General features: G+C 50.4%; 1 protein-coding gene across 1 annotated transcript in view; it reads left to right on the plus strand.

The window, feature by feature from the left end:
* The window catches only part of Sdk1 (sidekick cell adhesion molecule 1), a 903256-nt gene that overhangs the window by 835390 nt on the left and 52306 nt on the right, over positions 1-15560 (plus strand). Inside the window, exon 35 of the mRNA XM_077802503.1 lies at positions 2104-2205. Coding sequence (XP_077658629.1) covers positions 2104-2205 — 102 coding nt within the window. The remainder of the gene's footprint in view (positions 1-2103; positions 2206-15560) is intronic.

The following is a 15560-nucleotide window of genomic DNA, read 5'->3' on the forward strand; positions in this document are numbered from 1 at the left end:
TGCTGTGACGAGGCGGCTCATTGTGGTGCACCAGTTGGCTTCTCAGTAGACCAAGTGAAACCAGCTTCGATTAATGGCTCTAATTTCTGGAGTTCTGCCTCTCAAATGCTGCTTTTCAACATGCCAAAACCCTCAGGAGTCAGGAAAGGAAACTTCTAGAAGCAGAAGGTAGAGGAGTTTGCAGTCCTGGCATCCAATCTCCCAGTCTGGGACAGAAAGGAAAGTCAGACCCAGCAGGGCCTCCTCTTTGACTTCCTTCACTCTTTCTTTTTAATTCTTTTTAAATTGTGGCAAAATATACATAACATGAAGTTTACCGCCTTAACCATTTTTGAGATGGTGGTCCACTTACCGCCATTCATGCCCATAATTTTTTCATCTTGCCCAGAACTGAAGCTCTGCACCCACTAAACTCTAGCCCCCCAATCCCTCCCCAGCCCTAGCATCACCATGCTGTCTTTCCGTCTCCATGAGACTAAAGACTCCAGGAACTGAACAGAAACAGGCTCATACAGTGTGTGGCCTTTTGTGACTGGCCCACCTCTCTGAGCAGGATGCCTCCAAGGTTCATACAGGTTGCAGCAGGGGTCAGAATGCCCTTCTTTCTGTGGCTGAATAACCTCCCGTTGGATGTATAGCCCACATTGTGTTTCTCCCTTGACTTAAGCCAACCCATCCTGCTTCCCCTTTGATTTCAACTCAGGATGGGTTTCAGGATCCAGGTGCTGGGCTCATGGAACATCCCATAATGTGACTTGCTTTGATGTAGAGAATTTGGACAGATTAGAAAGTGGGTGGAAGGAAGAGGAGGGGAGGGCCTAGGCCTTCCTGAACCCCTCCCCGAGGAGGCACTGCAGGAAGGCTGTGGAGCAGGATTTACCCACACATGCTCCCCCTCCCTCTGCTCCATGCTGCTCCCCAAAGCGACACCGTATCCAGTGAGTCCTTTGCTCCCCTTCCTCCACCCCACTCCACTCACCCCCACGTTCATCACTCCCAAGTACATATTGCTGAGTGACCACTAGGACCTGGTGCCCTCCCAAAAGTGTCCTCAGCTAGGACACAGACCAGGTTCAGGTCAGGCTTGCCTTGCATGCACAAGGCCCTGGGTTCCATCCCCAGCACCTCCCCACACACACACACACAAAAGGAAAATCAAGTTCAGGTCAGGAGGGTCCCAAGCAGGACATTGTTCCAGGTTGTCATCCCTGTGCTGTAGGTCTCAGTGGACTCTTCAGCCACAAGAGTCCCAGGCTGGGACTAGCAAGCTAGGCTGCTGAGTGCGGGCAGCCTTCCTCAGGGCTGTTCCTGTTCCAGCTGGGCTGAGGCAGAGAAGTGGGCCCCTTCTCAGCCATCAGGGCAGACCACACACATGTTCCCCAGAGCAATGGTGGGGAGCCTGGGTGGTCTCATTTACCAGGGAGGGCACCACTGAAGGCGGCACTGTTCACCCAGACATGGCACTCGGGGCCTTAGCACAGCTGAGCCAGCTACAAGGCAGTACTGCCAGTGGGAGAACTTTCCAGAATGTTTTGATTTCAAGGTCAGTCACTCTCACTGTCAGTGTGCAATCTGTGCTTAGCTGTCTGCCTGTGTGATTCTGCATGCAGGCTCCAGCAGGGCTGGACATCTGAGGTGCCTGGCCACACGGTTGGAGGCCTTCCCATCCTCCCCAGGCACCTCGGAGGTCCAGCCCTGATGGAGTTACTGACAACTCAAGGGGCTCAGATTTTCTCCTGTCTTCTTAATGTTTTCCTTTAAATACTGACATCTCCCTCCACCTCTTGGTACTTTTCAGGAGAGATGCTAGATGCAAAGGCAGGCCAGAGCCTGGTTAGCCTCTACCCCTTCACTGTGGAAGGGCACCTCATGCAGCCTTCACCTGAGCACAGGGCAGGAGAACTCTTCCTGCTTCCCTTCCCTTTGGTAGTCCTTGGTTGACAGCCAGGAGGATGGGGATGTGATCCTAGGGTTATAGGCATATCACAGACTTCTCCTGCCTCTCCTTTGAGTTCTGTTCTTTAGTGTGGCCCACAAATGGAGCTTTCTAGGAATGGAGGATGCTGCTGCCACAGGCTGACCCCGTATCCTCTCCCCTTGTAGATTTAAAGAAGTACAGGCGCTATGAAGTCATCATGACCGCCTACAACATCATTGGTGAGAGCCCGGCCAGCACACCTGTGGAAGTCTTCGTTGGTGAGGCTGGTAAGCTCCTGGTGTCACCCACCCTGCAGCCATCCAGGGACCCAGTAAGGGATGGGAAGGCCAAGAACTGTGTGGCCAGGCATCTCAGCTGCCCAGCCTTGGTGGGGTGGAAGTTTCTGTGACGCCACTGGTGAAACCTGGCTTAGGAGGGTACTAGGATTTCCCAACCGCTCAAGTGAACAGCAGGCTAACTTGCAGTGAAATATAGGTCATGTTTAAAATATATATATGTTGTAGAAGGACACAATACCTTTATTTATTTTTATGTGGTGCTGAGGATCAAATCCAGTGCTTCACACATGTTAGGCAAGTGCTCCACCCCTGAGCTACAACCTCAGCCCTAGGTCATGTTTTTAATCCACTTGAACTTCCTTCCTCCTCCTGGCCATGTGTTCATGCCCTCCCTGCTGCTGAGGAGTCCCATCCACAGGCAGGCCTCCTGGGCTGATGGTTTTCAGGGCTTCCTCAACATGCACCTGGTGCTTCTGCTCCATCAGCTGATGTGAATTTAGAAGAGTGATGCTTCAGGCCCAGGATAATGAGAATTTCCCCCAGGACACAGCCCTAGCCTCAGGGAGATGCTGAGGAGCGGGAGTGGGTCAGGTTGCTGGGCCCGAGATTAGAAATGCATCAGATGTCCTTTGGCCATTTGGAGAGGTCAATCAAGGGCACTGAGAGTCTAGCATTTTTCTGGAATGGTCAAACAATATTTGCACACAAATGAGATTGCAGAAATGGGACATCTGGCGCTTCCATTATTTCTGCCTCTCTTTCCTCAGAAGTCTGTCTGAGTTAGTCAGAGCCACGAAGGTAGGAGGCATTCACCTAGTCCCAGAAGATCCCCTGGGGCAGAGGAGGAACATGCAATGTGTCAGTAAAGGGTGGCTGTGGCAGATGCATGCCCACTAGGGTGTTCAGGCAGTGGGTTCTTTTAGCCATGTGGGTGGAGTGTGGGGACTGACATGACTGGCCACTTGAGATCCATGTTACTCAAACAGTGGCTGCAGGCAGTGGCATGCGGGAGTTCTGCCCACTGTCAGCCTGTACCCCCGATGACAGCTGAATGCCAGGGGCTTGGGGCTCCTAAGCAGGGCCTCTGTCTCAGGGACCAGCACTCCAGAGACAGGAGCTGCAGCATGGAGGAGGAAGCCAAGCAAAGATGGATGGGTGTGGCAGGCCAGCACAGGCCAGCGTGACTGGCCGCTGAGCTCCCAGCCCTGGTTCCTGGGTACATTTGTTTTTTGCTATTGTGATAAGATAGGTATAACGTGAAATCTGCCACCTTTACCTTTGTCAAGTGCACAGTTCCTCGTCATTAAGCACACTTAGTGTTCGAGCAGCTATCACCTCTGGAACATTCTCATTTTCCCAAACAGAAATCCCAGACCAATTAAGCATCCCTTCCCTTTCTCTCTTGCCAGCACCTGACATCCTCTAACTTACTTCTGTCTTTCTAAATGCCCAGGTTATTCTAGGTATCTCGTCTAAACAGAAGCATGTGATAGTTGTCCTTTATTTTTAAAATTTATTTATTTTCTAATTTGTTATACATGACAGCAGAATGCATTTCAATTCATAGTACACAAATGGAGCACAATTTTCATTTCTCGGGTTGTACACAAAGTAGAGTCACACCATTTGTGTCTTTATAATGTACCTAGGGTAATGGTGTCCTTCTCACTCCACCATCTTTCCTACCCCCATGCCCCCTCTCTTCCCCTTCCCTCCCCTTTGCCCTATCCAAAGTTCCTCCATTCCTCTCATGCTCCCCACCACCATCCCCATTATGGATCAGCATCCACTTTTCAGAGAAAACATTTGGCCTTTGGTTTTCTGGGGGGAAAAAGTTTTGTCCATTTTACCTGAAAATGCCATGCTTTTATTCTCTTTTAATGCTGAGTAATATTTCATTGTGTATATATAAACCACATATTCCATTGTGTATATATATATATATATATATATATATATATAAACCATTTATCCATTCATCTATTGAAGGGCATCTAGGTTGGTTCCACAATTTCACTATTGTGAATTGTGCTGCTGTAAACATTGATGTGGCTGCATCACTTTATTATGCTGTTTTTAAGTCCTTTGGGTATAAACTGATAAGTGGGATAGCTGGGTCAAATGGTGGTTCCATTCCAAGTTTTCTAAGGAATCTCCATACTGCTTTCCAGATTGGTTGCACCAATTTGCAGCCCTTGGGTGTTCATCAGGGGCCTTCCTGAGGTCTCCCTACCAGCAATGTAAGAGTGTGCCTTCCCCATAATCTTGCCAACACTTATTGTTACTTGTATTCTTAATAACTGTTATTCTGACTGGAGTGAGATGAAATCTTAGAGTAGTTTTGATTTGCATTTCTCTAATTGCTAGAGATGTTGAATATTTTTTTCTGAGAAGTGTCTATTCAGTTCCTTAGCCCATTTATTGACTGGGTTATTTGTTTTTGGGGGGTGTTAAGTTTTTTGTGTTCTTTATAGATCTTGGAGATTAGTGCTTTATCTGATGCATGTGGTAAAAATTTGTTCCCATTCTGTAGGCTCTCTATTCACCTCACTGGTTGTTTTTTTTTTTTTTTTTCTGAGAAGAAGCTTTTCAGTTTGAATCCATCCCATTTATTGATTCTCGATTTTATTTCCTGTGCTTTAGAAGTTTTGTTAAGGAAGTCAGGGCCTAATTCAACATGATGAAGATTAGGGCCTACTTTTTCTTCTGTTAGTCACAGGGTCTCTGGTCTAATTCCTAGGTCCTTGAACCACTCTGAGTTGAATTTTGTGCATAGTGAGAGATAGGGGATTAATTTTATTTTGTTCCACATGAATTTTCCAGTTTTCCCAGTACCATTTATTGAAAAGGCTCTTTTCTCCAATGTAAGTTTTTGACACCTTTGTCTAGTATGAGACAACTGCACAGCCCCTGCGTGTCCCTAGGGCAGGAGGCAGTGATGGCAGCCAGAGCCAGCCTGCTCTGTGCTCAGAATCCTTCCCTTCCCTGGAGGGCCCAAGTGAGAAAGCCCACATGTGTGGTGTCACTTCGGTACCCAGCACAGTGCTGATGGGGTGGGTGGAGGCGGGAAGAAAGGAGTAGAAGGAAATTGTGTTTCTTCCTGCCATATTGTGGGTTTGGGGTGGAAACACAGCACCACGTTCCCAGCTGCTTGCTACAGAATTTCATCCCCTCCCTGGTGTCCCAGTGTGGTCACACGCACACTGAAAACCATGCCTTTCCCTTTTCCTTTCCTCCCACATGTCCTAAACCTCCCTGACTTTAGCAGGTGGGTCAATGGCCCCCAATCCTTCTTGGGTCCCACGCACCTAGGACCTGAGCCCAGACTAGTTGCCCTGTTCCTGTGGATGGAGCAGGCAGGGCTCAGGCCCAGGTGGCTCCCAGCCCCTCTGCCTTGCTTTCTCCCCTCTGTCTGGGGTTCTGCCTGGGGTTACCTCTGGATGCCTCCCTGAGGGCTCCTGGGCTGGTCCCTCCTCCTCTCTGGAGTCCTCCCACTCCATTTCTCCACAGGCCTCTCCTGGACCCTCTCCCTGGAGTGAATCTTTGCCTCTAGCGCCGTCTGCCCCCACTTTTGTTTGGCTGGGCTCTTTCTTGCCTGAAGCAATGCACACCGTTCAGACATGACCCTGGCAGGGACTAGTCCTACAAATGGGCCTCTGCTGCCAGTCAGCCTGGCAAACCTCTGTCCTCCGTGTTCACACTGGAGGGAGTTTTCCAAAGGAGGAGGCCAGTCAGTCATTCCCATTGCAGCCTGAGGACCTGACTGTGAGAGGCACTGTAGACGTGTTGGCACACAGTAGGGGAGACTTCAGAGACGAACTCGCCTTGGCAGTTTCTGTTCATTTTCTGGATGCTTCTGAGCATTACAGCCCAGAGGGCCTGAAGTGCTCAGAGGCTTTTGTGAAAACAGACTGGGCTGTGGCCTCATGATTGAGTGCTAGACCCTTCTCGCCAGCTGCGTGACCATGAGCAAGTGGCTTCAACACTGAGCTCCCGTTAGAGGCTCATGGCGTAGCCAGGAGATCTGTGTGCCAGGGCGGGAAACTCAGGGTCTCGCCCAGCTGTGCCACCGACTTGCTGTTCTACCCACAATGTGCATGTCCACAGTGTGCCTGGCCAGTGTGGGATCCCGCCGCTGGGTGCAGGGCACTCCCTCACAGCACCCAGAGGAGTCTGCATGGTGAGGGAAGAGCACTCCCCACAGAAACCAGGGGCCTGAGTGCTGATGGGCGAGGGGCGCTCAACCTCAAGGTCCAGGCCGGGAGTCTCAGCACTGGTGGGAGAGGAGAGCTCGCCCAGAGGACCCAGAGAAGTCTGAGCACAGGGAGCTGAGGGTGGGCACCCACAGGACCCACGGAGACTGAGCACTGGTAGGAGAGGGGCGCTCGCCCAGAGGACTCTGAGTCCTGGCACCTTGTGGAGAGGATCCCTGAGCCCAAAGTCTCACTTACCTCAGTGATGGTGGCACAGCACAGTGGTGCTTTTTTACTGTCTGAGGATGTCCTCCATGATGGCAGGAAGTTGTCCCCCGCTACATTTCACAGGGTCCTGTCCAGGTGGGAATGGCGCCTGGTCCACAGTTCCCAGAGGGTTCCTTCTCTGGTGAAAACAGATCCCCGAGATCCACTGAGGACCGCCTTTGCGGTTTCAGGCATGGTGAGAAGCCTGGCGAATGGTGGAAGGAAAGGCCAAGCGAGGGAGTCGGAAAGAGGGAGGCCCAGAGTTCTCCACAGTTCCTCAGTAGTGCCCCTGGACACTGTCCTGAGGCAGACGGGGAACCACAGCCACCCCCACAGCTCGTTACGTGAGCCAGGTGACATAAGGCCCATCAGACCCTGGGCACTGCTGGGTGAGGGGCACTCACCCTCAGGACCCAGAGGACCCTGGGCACTGCTGGGTGAGGGGCACTCACCCTCAGGACCCAGAGGACCCTGGGCACTGCTGGGTGAGGGGCACTCACCCTCAGGACCCAGAGGACCCTGGGCACTGCTGGGTGAGAGGCACTCACCCTCAGGACCCAGAGGACCCTGGGCACTGCTGGGTGAGGGGCACTCACTGGAGGACCCAGAGGAGCCTGGGCACTGCTGGGTGAGGGGCACTTACCAGAGGACCCAGAGGAGCCTGAGCACTGTATGGGCAGGGGGTACCCAGCCAGAGGACGCAGAGGAGCCTGGAGCAGGCTCTCTATGTCACTTGACTGTCTGTCACATCTAGAAAATGACAAGATGTGTAGAGTGATGAACTTTGGATCCCCTGTAGCCCAAGGAGGTCATATTTAAATCTTTTTAAGCTCAGAGAAAAAGGCAAAGTTAGGAGATTTCTCCTTGAGATCAAGGTTGGTTTCCAAGTATAGGCATCTCAAGTTGGCAAAAATAACACACCCATCAGGACCCCAGTCAGCAGGACTGGACCCCATCTAGACAAGGACCCATTCCAGGAGGATCCCAGGAGCCTAAGAGGGTCAAGTTCACGCTTTAGAACAAGCCTCCCTTGAGGACCAACAGAGTCCCATAAGAACCACTTGGTCCTTTCCAAAGGCATGCCATGATCTTACTTTAGGCTTCTTTTCTGTAAGGTCCACTTTCACACTGCCACATTAAGGACCAAGCTTCCAACACATGAACCTTTGCAGGGACACACTTAAGCCATTTCCAAACCTTAGCACTCCTGTAACAGAAAAGTTGAAGAGCCAGACACAGCTTCAGGCATGGCTGGATCCAGTGCCCTAACAAGCTGCTTCTGAGCATCCTCTTAGTTCCACTTTCCTTTCAGTCATCCCCTTTCTCTTCCTCAAGGTGGCCCTCAGCTCCAGCCACAGAAAGCTGTGCACTTTCTACATTGTTGTGGAAATCCACTGGCTCTCTCTTCAGACTGCCTTTATTTGCACGCCCATCGCCAAACCAGTTGCCAGTGACCAGAGGTCCCAAAGCCAGGGTGTGATTTCACCCCTACTTGGAGCAAACAGACCAAATACAAATGTGGAAGTCACCCAAGAAAAATGCTGGTTGGTTCCCCTTGTGCCATTGCCTTCTCTAGTCTGTGTCCTGGGAAGTCCCCAGTTGTATAATTCTAGTTACTTGGAAGCTTCTGGTTGAGTTTAAGCTTCATTTTTCTGTAACACAGGCACTTACAAGAAACAGTCAAAGTTTCTCCAGGGGGTCTAGAGCCTGGCCTCTCACCATTTCAATTTAACAGGTCCAGTGTTACAAGTTGACTGAAGAACTCCTTATGTGTTGAGGATGCCACACTTGATCATGTTTGGGACAAAGCTTTCCCTTCCTATTGCTTCTTTTTAATTCTGTGATTTGCCCCTTTTGCACTCAGAAACCTGGCAAACACCAGATTTTCTTCTGAATCTTTATGGTTTAATTTTTGCCATTAAATTCTTTAATCTGGCTATAACTGAATTTGGCACCTTGTATAAAGTGGGATCCCGCACAGATTGTTTCCAGAGACAGGCTGTCCATGGACTGACCCTTTGCAATGTAGCTTAGTGGTGTTTTAATTCTTCCACTCAGTCCAGTCTCTCTGAGGCAATTCCTTAGTTCGGTGGGTGACTTCACCATGGCTCTGGTGCCACCAGACCTTTTATTTATACCACATTATTACACGTGGCTCATATCCACTTCAGCTTGTCTTCTTTCTTCATTTTCCAAAATTTCTCAGCAATCCCATAAACTTTATGATCATTTTGGCAAGTGCTCAAAAAAGCAAATTCTACTGGGATTTTTTGATGGCAATCATATTATATTACAAACGGACTTCAGCATTCCTGACATCTTCATTCCACTCCTGTTTCCTCTCCAAGAATTGGCCTGTCCTTCCTTCCCGATCCCATAGTGGGGAGGGAGGTGTTCCTGGGACAGTCCTGCTTGCTTAGTGCTTGTGGCTGGCAGTTCTACTGTGGTTCTTTCTGTGAACTTGGGTTCTGTGATGATTTGTCCCTGTTGTACCCATAGAGTGTCCCTAGAACCACCTAGTCCCTTCCAAGGGCATAACCATGGTGACCTTACCTTGGGCTTCCCTAGGCACTCTAAGACCAGCAGAAAGAGCCCCTTGGGGTTGGGGTGTGGCTCAGCAGAAGGCAGAGGCGCCTCCCCTGCCCAGCACTAAAGTACAAACAAATAAAAGTCCACCATTATTGGCTCTCTGAAAAGGGAGCCAGGACTCGCCTCATTTCTACACCCAGTGGGGACTCACTTCCAAGAGCAGACCCCAGCTAAAGAATCAGAACTTTGGTCTGAGGCGCTACAACTTTCCCCCAAAGAGAAAAAAGAGATTCTCAAATTCAGTGTTTCTAATCACTCAATTGCCATAGGCAGTATTTGGGTTGCTTTGGGTTCGGCTGTTGCTTTGGGAGACAGAAAATATCTTGACACTATGGGTTTGCCGTTATTTTTAAAGAATGAGAAACTTAACTGTGGAGTGTGGGTTTTACCTTTCCTAAAATACTACCAGCTTTTAATTACCGTTGGTTGGAACAAGAGCAAAATAACAAAGCTTCTAGCTGTTTTAGCTCCCCCTAGTGACAAATAAAGCCAGTCCTGGAGCCCATTAAGTGAGATTAAAAGGATTCAGAGCTGTGTGTGTTGGAAAATGTGTTTATAATGAAGAGAGAACGGCAGTTGCTTACAGAGCAATTAATGTAGTCGCCCCGCACTTCACAAGGCTGAGCTATCTCATCATGGCCATTCGGTGGGAAGCCTGGGTGGCCATTAACCAAACACTGGGTAGTGACCACAAGCAGATCACTGGCAGTGTCTGCTGTTTCTGTGGTCAGTCTGCAGCGCACGCTGAAGCGAGCGCTGTGAGGAGGTCAGACATGGCCTTCCATTGGGCAGGGCTGAGTGAACATCTTGCAAAAGCCCACACGGTCACCTGGGTGGGAACTGCCACCTGCAGCTCACAGATGAGTCTCTGACCTCAGGGGGTGGAGTAGCCCTTCATCACCAGTCAGGAGGGGCAGAGGGCTACAGGTCTCCGGCATCTGCTTCCTTGGGGCACAGACACATCTGGTTCAAAGGGGGGCCGTCTGGGATGTGATCGGGCTTCCTGTGCACAGTAGGGTGGGTGCTTGGCCCCGCCTCATCACACTGGGGGGATCAAGATGTCATGTGGGCTCTCCTCTAGGCTCTTACTGGCACATGCCACCCCAGACATCTCTGGGGAGGCCATGGGCACCAGGTACTCTTTGGATGGGGTGCTCTAAGCACAGTGAGTGGGGCAACTGAGTGGGGGTGGCAAGGGCAGGGCTGTGCTGGATGTGTTATAGGAGCAGCTACCCCCAGGACTAAGCCCTGTGCTCAGAGGTAGACACAGCCCCTGGGAGAGGGGAAGGGGAAAGAGGACACCCAGCCACAGTCTCAGGGATGCTGTGGGTTACCATGTGCACAGCTGTGAGCTGTTATCCCCTGGAACCTCTAGTGAGGGACATTCAGAACCTCTGGAGTTGCTGACTTCATCCCACCCCACCCCCTTGCCCTCTGCACTCCTGCCACAGTGGTCCTTGACCAGTGCAGGTCTCATTCTTGCACTTTGTTTCCACCCTGGTGGGTCCCCCCATTCTCTAGGGGAACAGCAAATCTGCTCCTGGGACTGGCCCGTGGACCCCTTGGATCCTGTTCAGGCCTCCTCCACCCACACACCCTGAGCATCATGCTGGTTGCCCTGAATAGACGTCCCTCCCATGCTGCATGCTGCATATGCTGCCCCTGTAGCCTGGTCACTACCTCTCCTGGCAGATGCAGCACCCAGGAAATGTGGGTGGATATGTGACATTATTAACAACCTGATTTCCATAAAAGTAGAAAGGTCATGGAGAATATTATAATGACTAATGCTTTATTTGGAAAAGATCCTAAACATCACACAGTCCTGAGTCTAAGTGTGTTCCAGATTCTCTGGAAAATCCTTTGGTTTGCTGTATTATCCACTGGGACAGCTTTGCTGAGGCCCGCATGCAAAGGAGCTTGCTGGACCACTGAAGGGAGGGAGGACCCTGAGGGCAGCCCTGCCTGGAGTCCCTGGGCGGATGGGCTGCCTGGCATGGGGTCTTCTGGGGGTTACAAGGCTCTCCAGGGTCCAGCCTTAAAGGGTTGGGCCTCTGTGTGTCACGGTGGCTGGATAGGATGGCTGCTGAAGCCGGTCGGGCAAGATGAGTAGACTGTCCATCACCAAGTGACTAGGCACTCCCACCCCTCCCAGGCTTGGCGTCCCACGTGGACACAAGGCTCATGTGGCCCTCTGGGTCACTGGGACCAGCAGAGGCAGCAGCAGACTTGAGAGTGCGGTAGCCCCTGAGTCGCACCAAGGCCAGGCCTGCCCAACACCAGCTGCGCCTTTTGTTCCCATCCCAGCCGAGCCTGGAAGGAATGACTGCTTTGTGTTTGTTTCTGAATGTGTGGCTGTAAATCCAGGTCAGCTAACCTCCCCCTCATCTAACCCGCCTTTCCCCTCCTCCCCGTGAGTCTCAGACATCATACTCTTTTATAAAAACATCGTATTTTATCCAAAAATACCTTCAGTATATATATCCCTACAAGAACCCTTTAAAATTCAATATATAACGCAAAGTCATTATCACACCTGGAAAAAGTGATCATAATTCCTTAATATAATCAACTATTCTGTCAGCATTTTGCATTCCCATGGAGGTGTCTAGTCTTCTAGCCGTCAGGTTTTCCTCCTCTTCTACACCATTCCGCTCCAGCCTCTGGGCTGACAAAGCTGTGTGCCGGGCGATTCAGCCCCTGGGTGCTCAACCATCAGCATCGTCCAGATCCGGCTGCCCTCTTCCTTCCCTGCTGCCCTCCAGCAGAGTGGCAAACTTGGCCCAGGCGCCAAGGCCAGCTCCTCACCCATTTTTGTCAATAAAATTTTATTGGAACGCAGCCATACCTTTTTCTGTAAAGGGCTAAATAGTAAATATTTGAGCTACTTTTGCCACAGAAAGGTGGAGAGCTGAGTAGTTCCAACAGAGGCCTCAAAGCTAAGATAGTACCTGGGCCTTTACAGGAAGTTTCCACCCCGGCTCTAGAGAAGCAGCTTGGACCTTAAAAGTCAGATCCAAGTTCAGGTGTAGCCCATTCTGGGGCAAGTGGCTTAACCCACCTGAGCCTCGGTTTTCTAGGTTGTAAGATGAACTATATCTCCAACAGCATGAGTTTTGCAAACACCAGCTGCACAGGAGGCGGCGGGCTACCTAGGGACGGAGGAGCCAGTGTAGAATGCCCTGGGTGCCTCGTGAGCAGGAGTGGTTCAGGCCCTGGATCTTGCTGTGACAGGAAGCTCACTCTCCAGTCGAGGACAAAAACAGAAACATGCAAGCCGCACAGCCGGCTGGTTTCAATGGCTTTTAACTTTGCTTATCGAACAGTGGGTGATAACGGTGATGAACCGATAAGAACGTGTAAGCACTGTGAGCCGTGGTGGGAAAACAGAGATCATTACTGGGTAGAATCAGGGCTGGATGCTCAGCAGAACAAGGGTTCAGGGCAAAACGGCAAGTTCAAATGCCGAAAGAAAGATATGTTTCTTGTTATGAGTCTGAAATTCTCTGGCCTCAACCTCCTTTTTCTATTGAAACAACCATTTTTAAAACCACTTAGTTGCTTAGGATGGCAGCTACCATCACCCTAGATCAGCTCATGCTTACCTCGAGGCTGTGGAATGGAGAGTGCCCATCCCGATTGCTGTGGCTTGGCTGTGATGTGTCCCCCGGGAGTACATGGAATGGGAGCTTGGTCCTCCATGTGGTGATGTTAGAAGATGGGACTTTTAAAAGATAAGGCTCATGGGTAGTCCTTAGGTCATTTAGAGGCATGCCCTTCAAGGAGACTGTGGGACCTCAGTCTCTTCTGCTTCCTTCCTCATCACATGATCTCTTGTTCCCACACGTGCTACCACCATTGCTGGTGCCTCAACTGAGGGGGAGACCCTGAGCCATGCCATTGGAATTTCAGCATCTGAAACTGAACTGAGTAAACCTCTCTTCTTTATAAAGTTAGGCTACCTCTGGTGTTTTGTGGCAGCAGTGTAAAATGAATGGATGTACCACACCTCTGCTACTCGTAGGTCCTCCACCTGGAGTGTCCTGCCTTCCCACACCCGTCCATCTGCTCAGTCAGAACCTAGAGCTCCAGTAAGCTCTTCCCTGTGTGTCCTGGAAGCTCCTATGATCAGAGCCACTTGATGAATCCTGTACTGTTCCAGAGCTTCTCATATGCAAATAAAAAGGCCAGGCTTCTACATACCTGCAGCGCCATGCCATGTACAGAGACTCATTGACCCCGAGTGGGTTATCTCTGGAACACCTTCATCATGCAAATGTGGTGTTTCTGACTGGGCTGCACCAAACCACAGCCAGTCTCTAAGCACACACACTGTGTGGAGGCTGGGCCCAGGTCAGGCTCCAGCCAGGATAATTTCAGGCAGCTATTGCCATGCGACAAGTTACTCCATTTGTATACTGAAGACAGTAAACATTTGCTGCTTCAGTGTCTCTGTGTACAGCATAGTGGGTCCTCTGCTTCAGGATCTCTGAAACCGTATCAGCCTGGCAGTGTCTTCGAAGGAAAGGACCAGTGTACAAGCTCACTTGTGTGATTGTTGGCAGGATTCTGTTTCCCAAGACAGTTGGACGAAGGCTCAGTTTTCATGAGCTGTTGGCCAGAGGCCTCCCTGAGCTCCTTGCCAGGAAGGGTCTCCCATGGGGCATCTCACAGCATGGCAAGTGGTTCCATCCACAGGGAGGAACAAGAAGCCCAGGCTCCTGTGACCGAATCCCAGCAGTGCCAGGTTCTGCTTCTTAGAAGCAAGTCACTGGTTAAACCCATGTTCCAGAACTAAGACGTGAGATCATTGAGCTGTGTTAGAAGTTGCCCACAAGGGGACACACGTTTATCTCTTCACACACTATCGTATAGCTATTTAGAGCCTCCATAGGGTGTGCCCCAGATGGAACCAGTGCCCACCCTCCCCTGGGCAATTTCCTGGGTGGAGAGGGACCATGATGGCCGTACTTCCTCAGGAAGGAGCTCATGGGCTCATAGCCAGACATCTGGATCCACCTCTCCTTTGGGGCCCTGCGTGTAGGATTCAGCTTCATCTCACCTGGGTCATTTCATTTCAAAGCCCTTCAAGTTTGGTGACTTCCCCTCTTACACATATCAGGACAGAGGCTCAGAGAGACCCAAAAAAGTACTTGGAATCACACAGTCAGCAAGTGGGAAATCATCACCTACTCTTGACCCCAAAAGTTCTAGAGAATTCTGGAAAGAAGGGGGCTCCAGTTGACAGAGGGGTGATCCGTGTCCATCATGTCTGTTACAGGTTTATAAAATATGATTTTTTTACTTGGAATCATCCATTGTAAGCTTTTTAAAAATTACCAATGATGTCAACTGAAGCCCTTAAAACAACCCAAAGTCCCTGGAAGGCAGGGCTGTGGACAGTTGGCCCATCTGGGGCAGCAGGCTTTCCAGGCCCTGTGAGGATGACGGTGATTTGGACACCCTCATCCTTGGGCTCCTGTGCTCATCCTGGTACCTGGCTTTGTGTTTCCTGGCTCCCTGGCAAGCCTGCCTGTCCCCAGGGGCTCACTTTGCTGCCTTGAGTCTCGCTCTCTGTCACCAGCTCTGACTTGTCCCCAACCAGTTGAAGCAGTATGTCTCATTAAACTTCCTCTAAGTGTGGAGAAGGCTCCAGAGGCAACATACCTACCTGGCGTGTGCCTCCAGGTGTCCCAGCTTAGGGGGACAGATGTGTTGGCAAAGTTAGCCGAGAAGGTAAATTAGATTAGTGAATTCTGTTTCTTATTTATTTCAATGGGGAGTCAGAGAGAGTATTTAACCAGGAAAATGTTGATGCAATTAAAGTAAATTGATGAATGTAGAATTTAAAAGTAATATTATTTCATTATGGTAAAACATTAACAACGATCCTCAAATTATTCCATTAAAAACCTGCTCTACCCAAATCATAAAGCACTGGATTACAAAAAACTGAAAGTAGAGACCTACCACAGACCATCACAGTCTAACATGGCTCTAGCAAAAGCAGGTTCCCAGCATGACTTAGGGGGGTTTGACGAGAGCAGGAAGCCCCCACATGGCTGACATAGCCCTAGCAATAGCGATTGCCTGCATGACCCTAACAATAGTGGATGCCCAGCATGGCCTGGGGTGTCCCTAGCAATAGTGGTATTTGGTGAGGCTCCTGGTAGCCCTAGCAGTAGTAGGTGCCCCACTGGCCTCGGGAGGCCCTAGTGACAGGAGGATCATCTGCCTTCTGTGAGCGCAACAGACATCCTGCTTTTAATTGATGCTCATTCCTCCCATGCCCTC

The sequence above is a fragment of the Urocitellus parryii genome, chromosome 9 (genome assembly GCF_045843805.1).
Source record: "Urocitellus parryii isolate mUroPar1 chromosome 9, mUroPar1.hap1, whole genome shotgun sequence".
Lineage (NCBI taxonomy): Eukaryota > Metazoa > Chordata > Mammalia > Rodentia > Sciuridae > Urocitellus > Urocitellus parryii.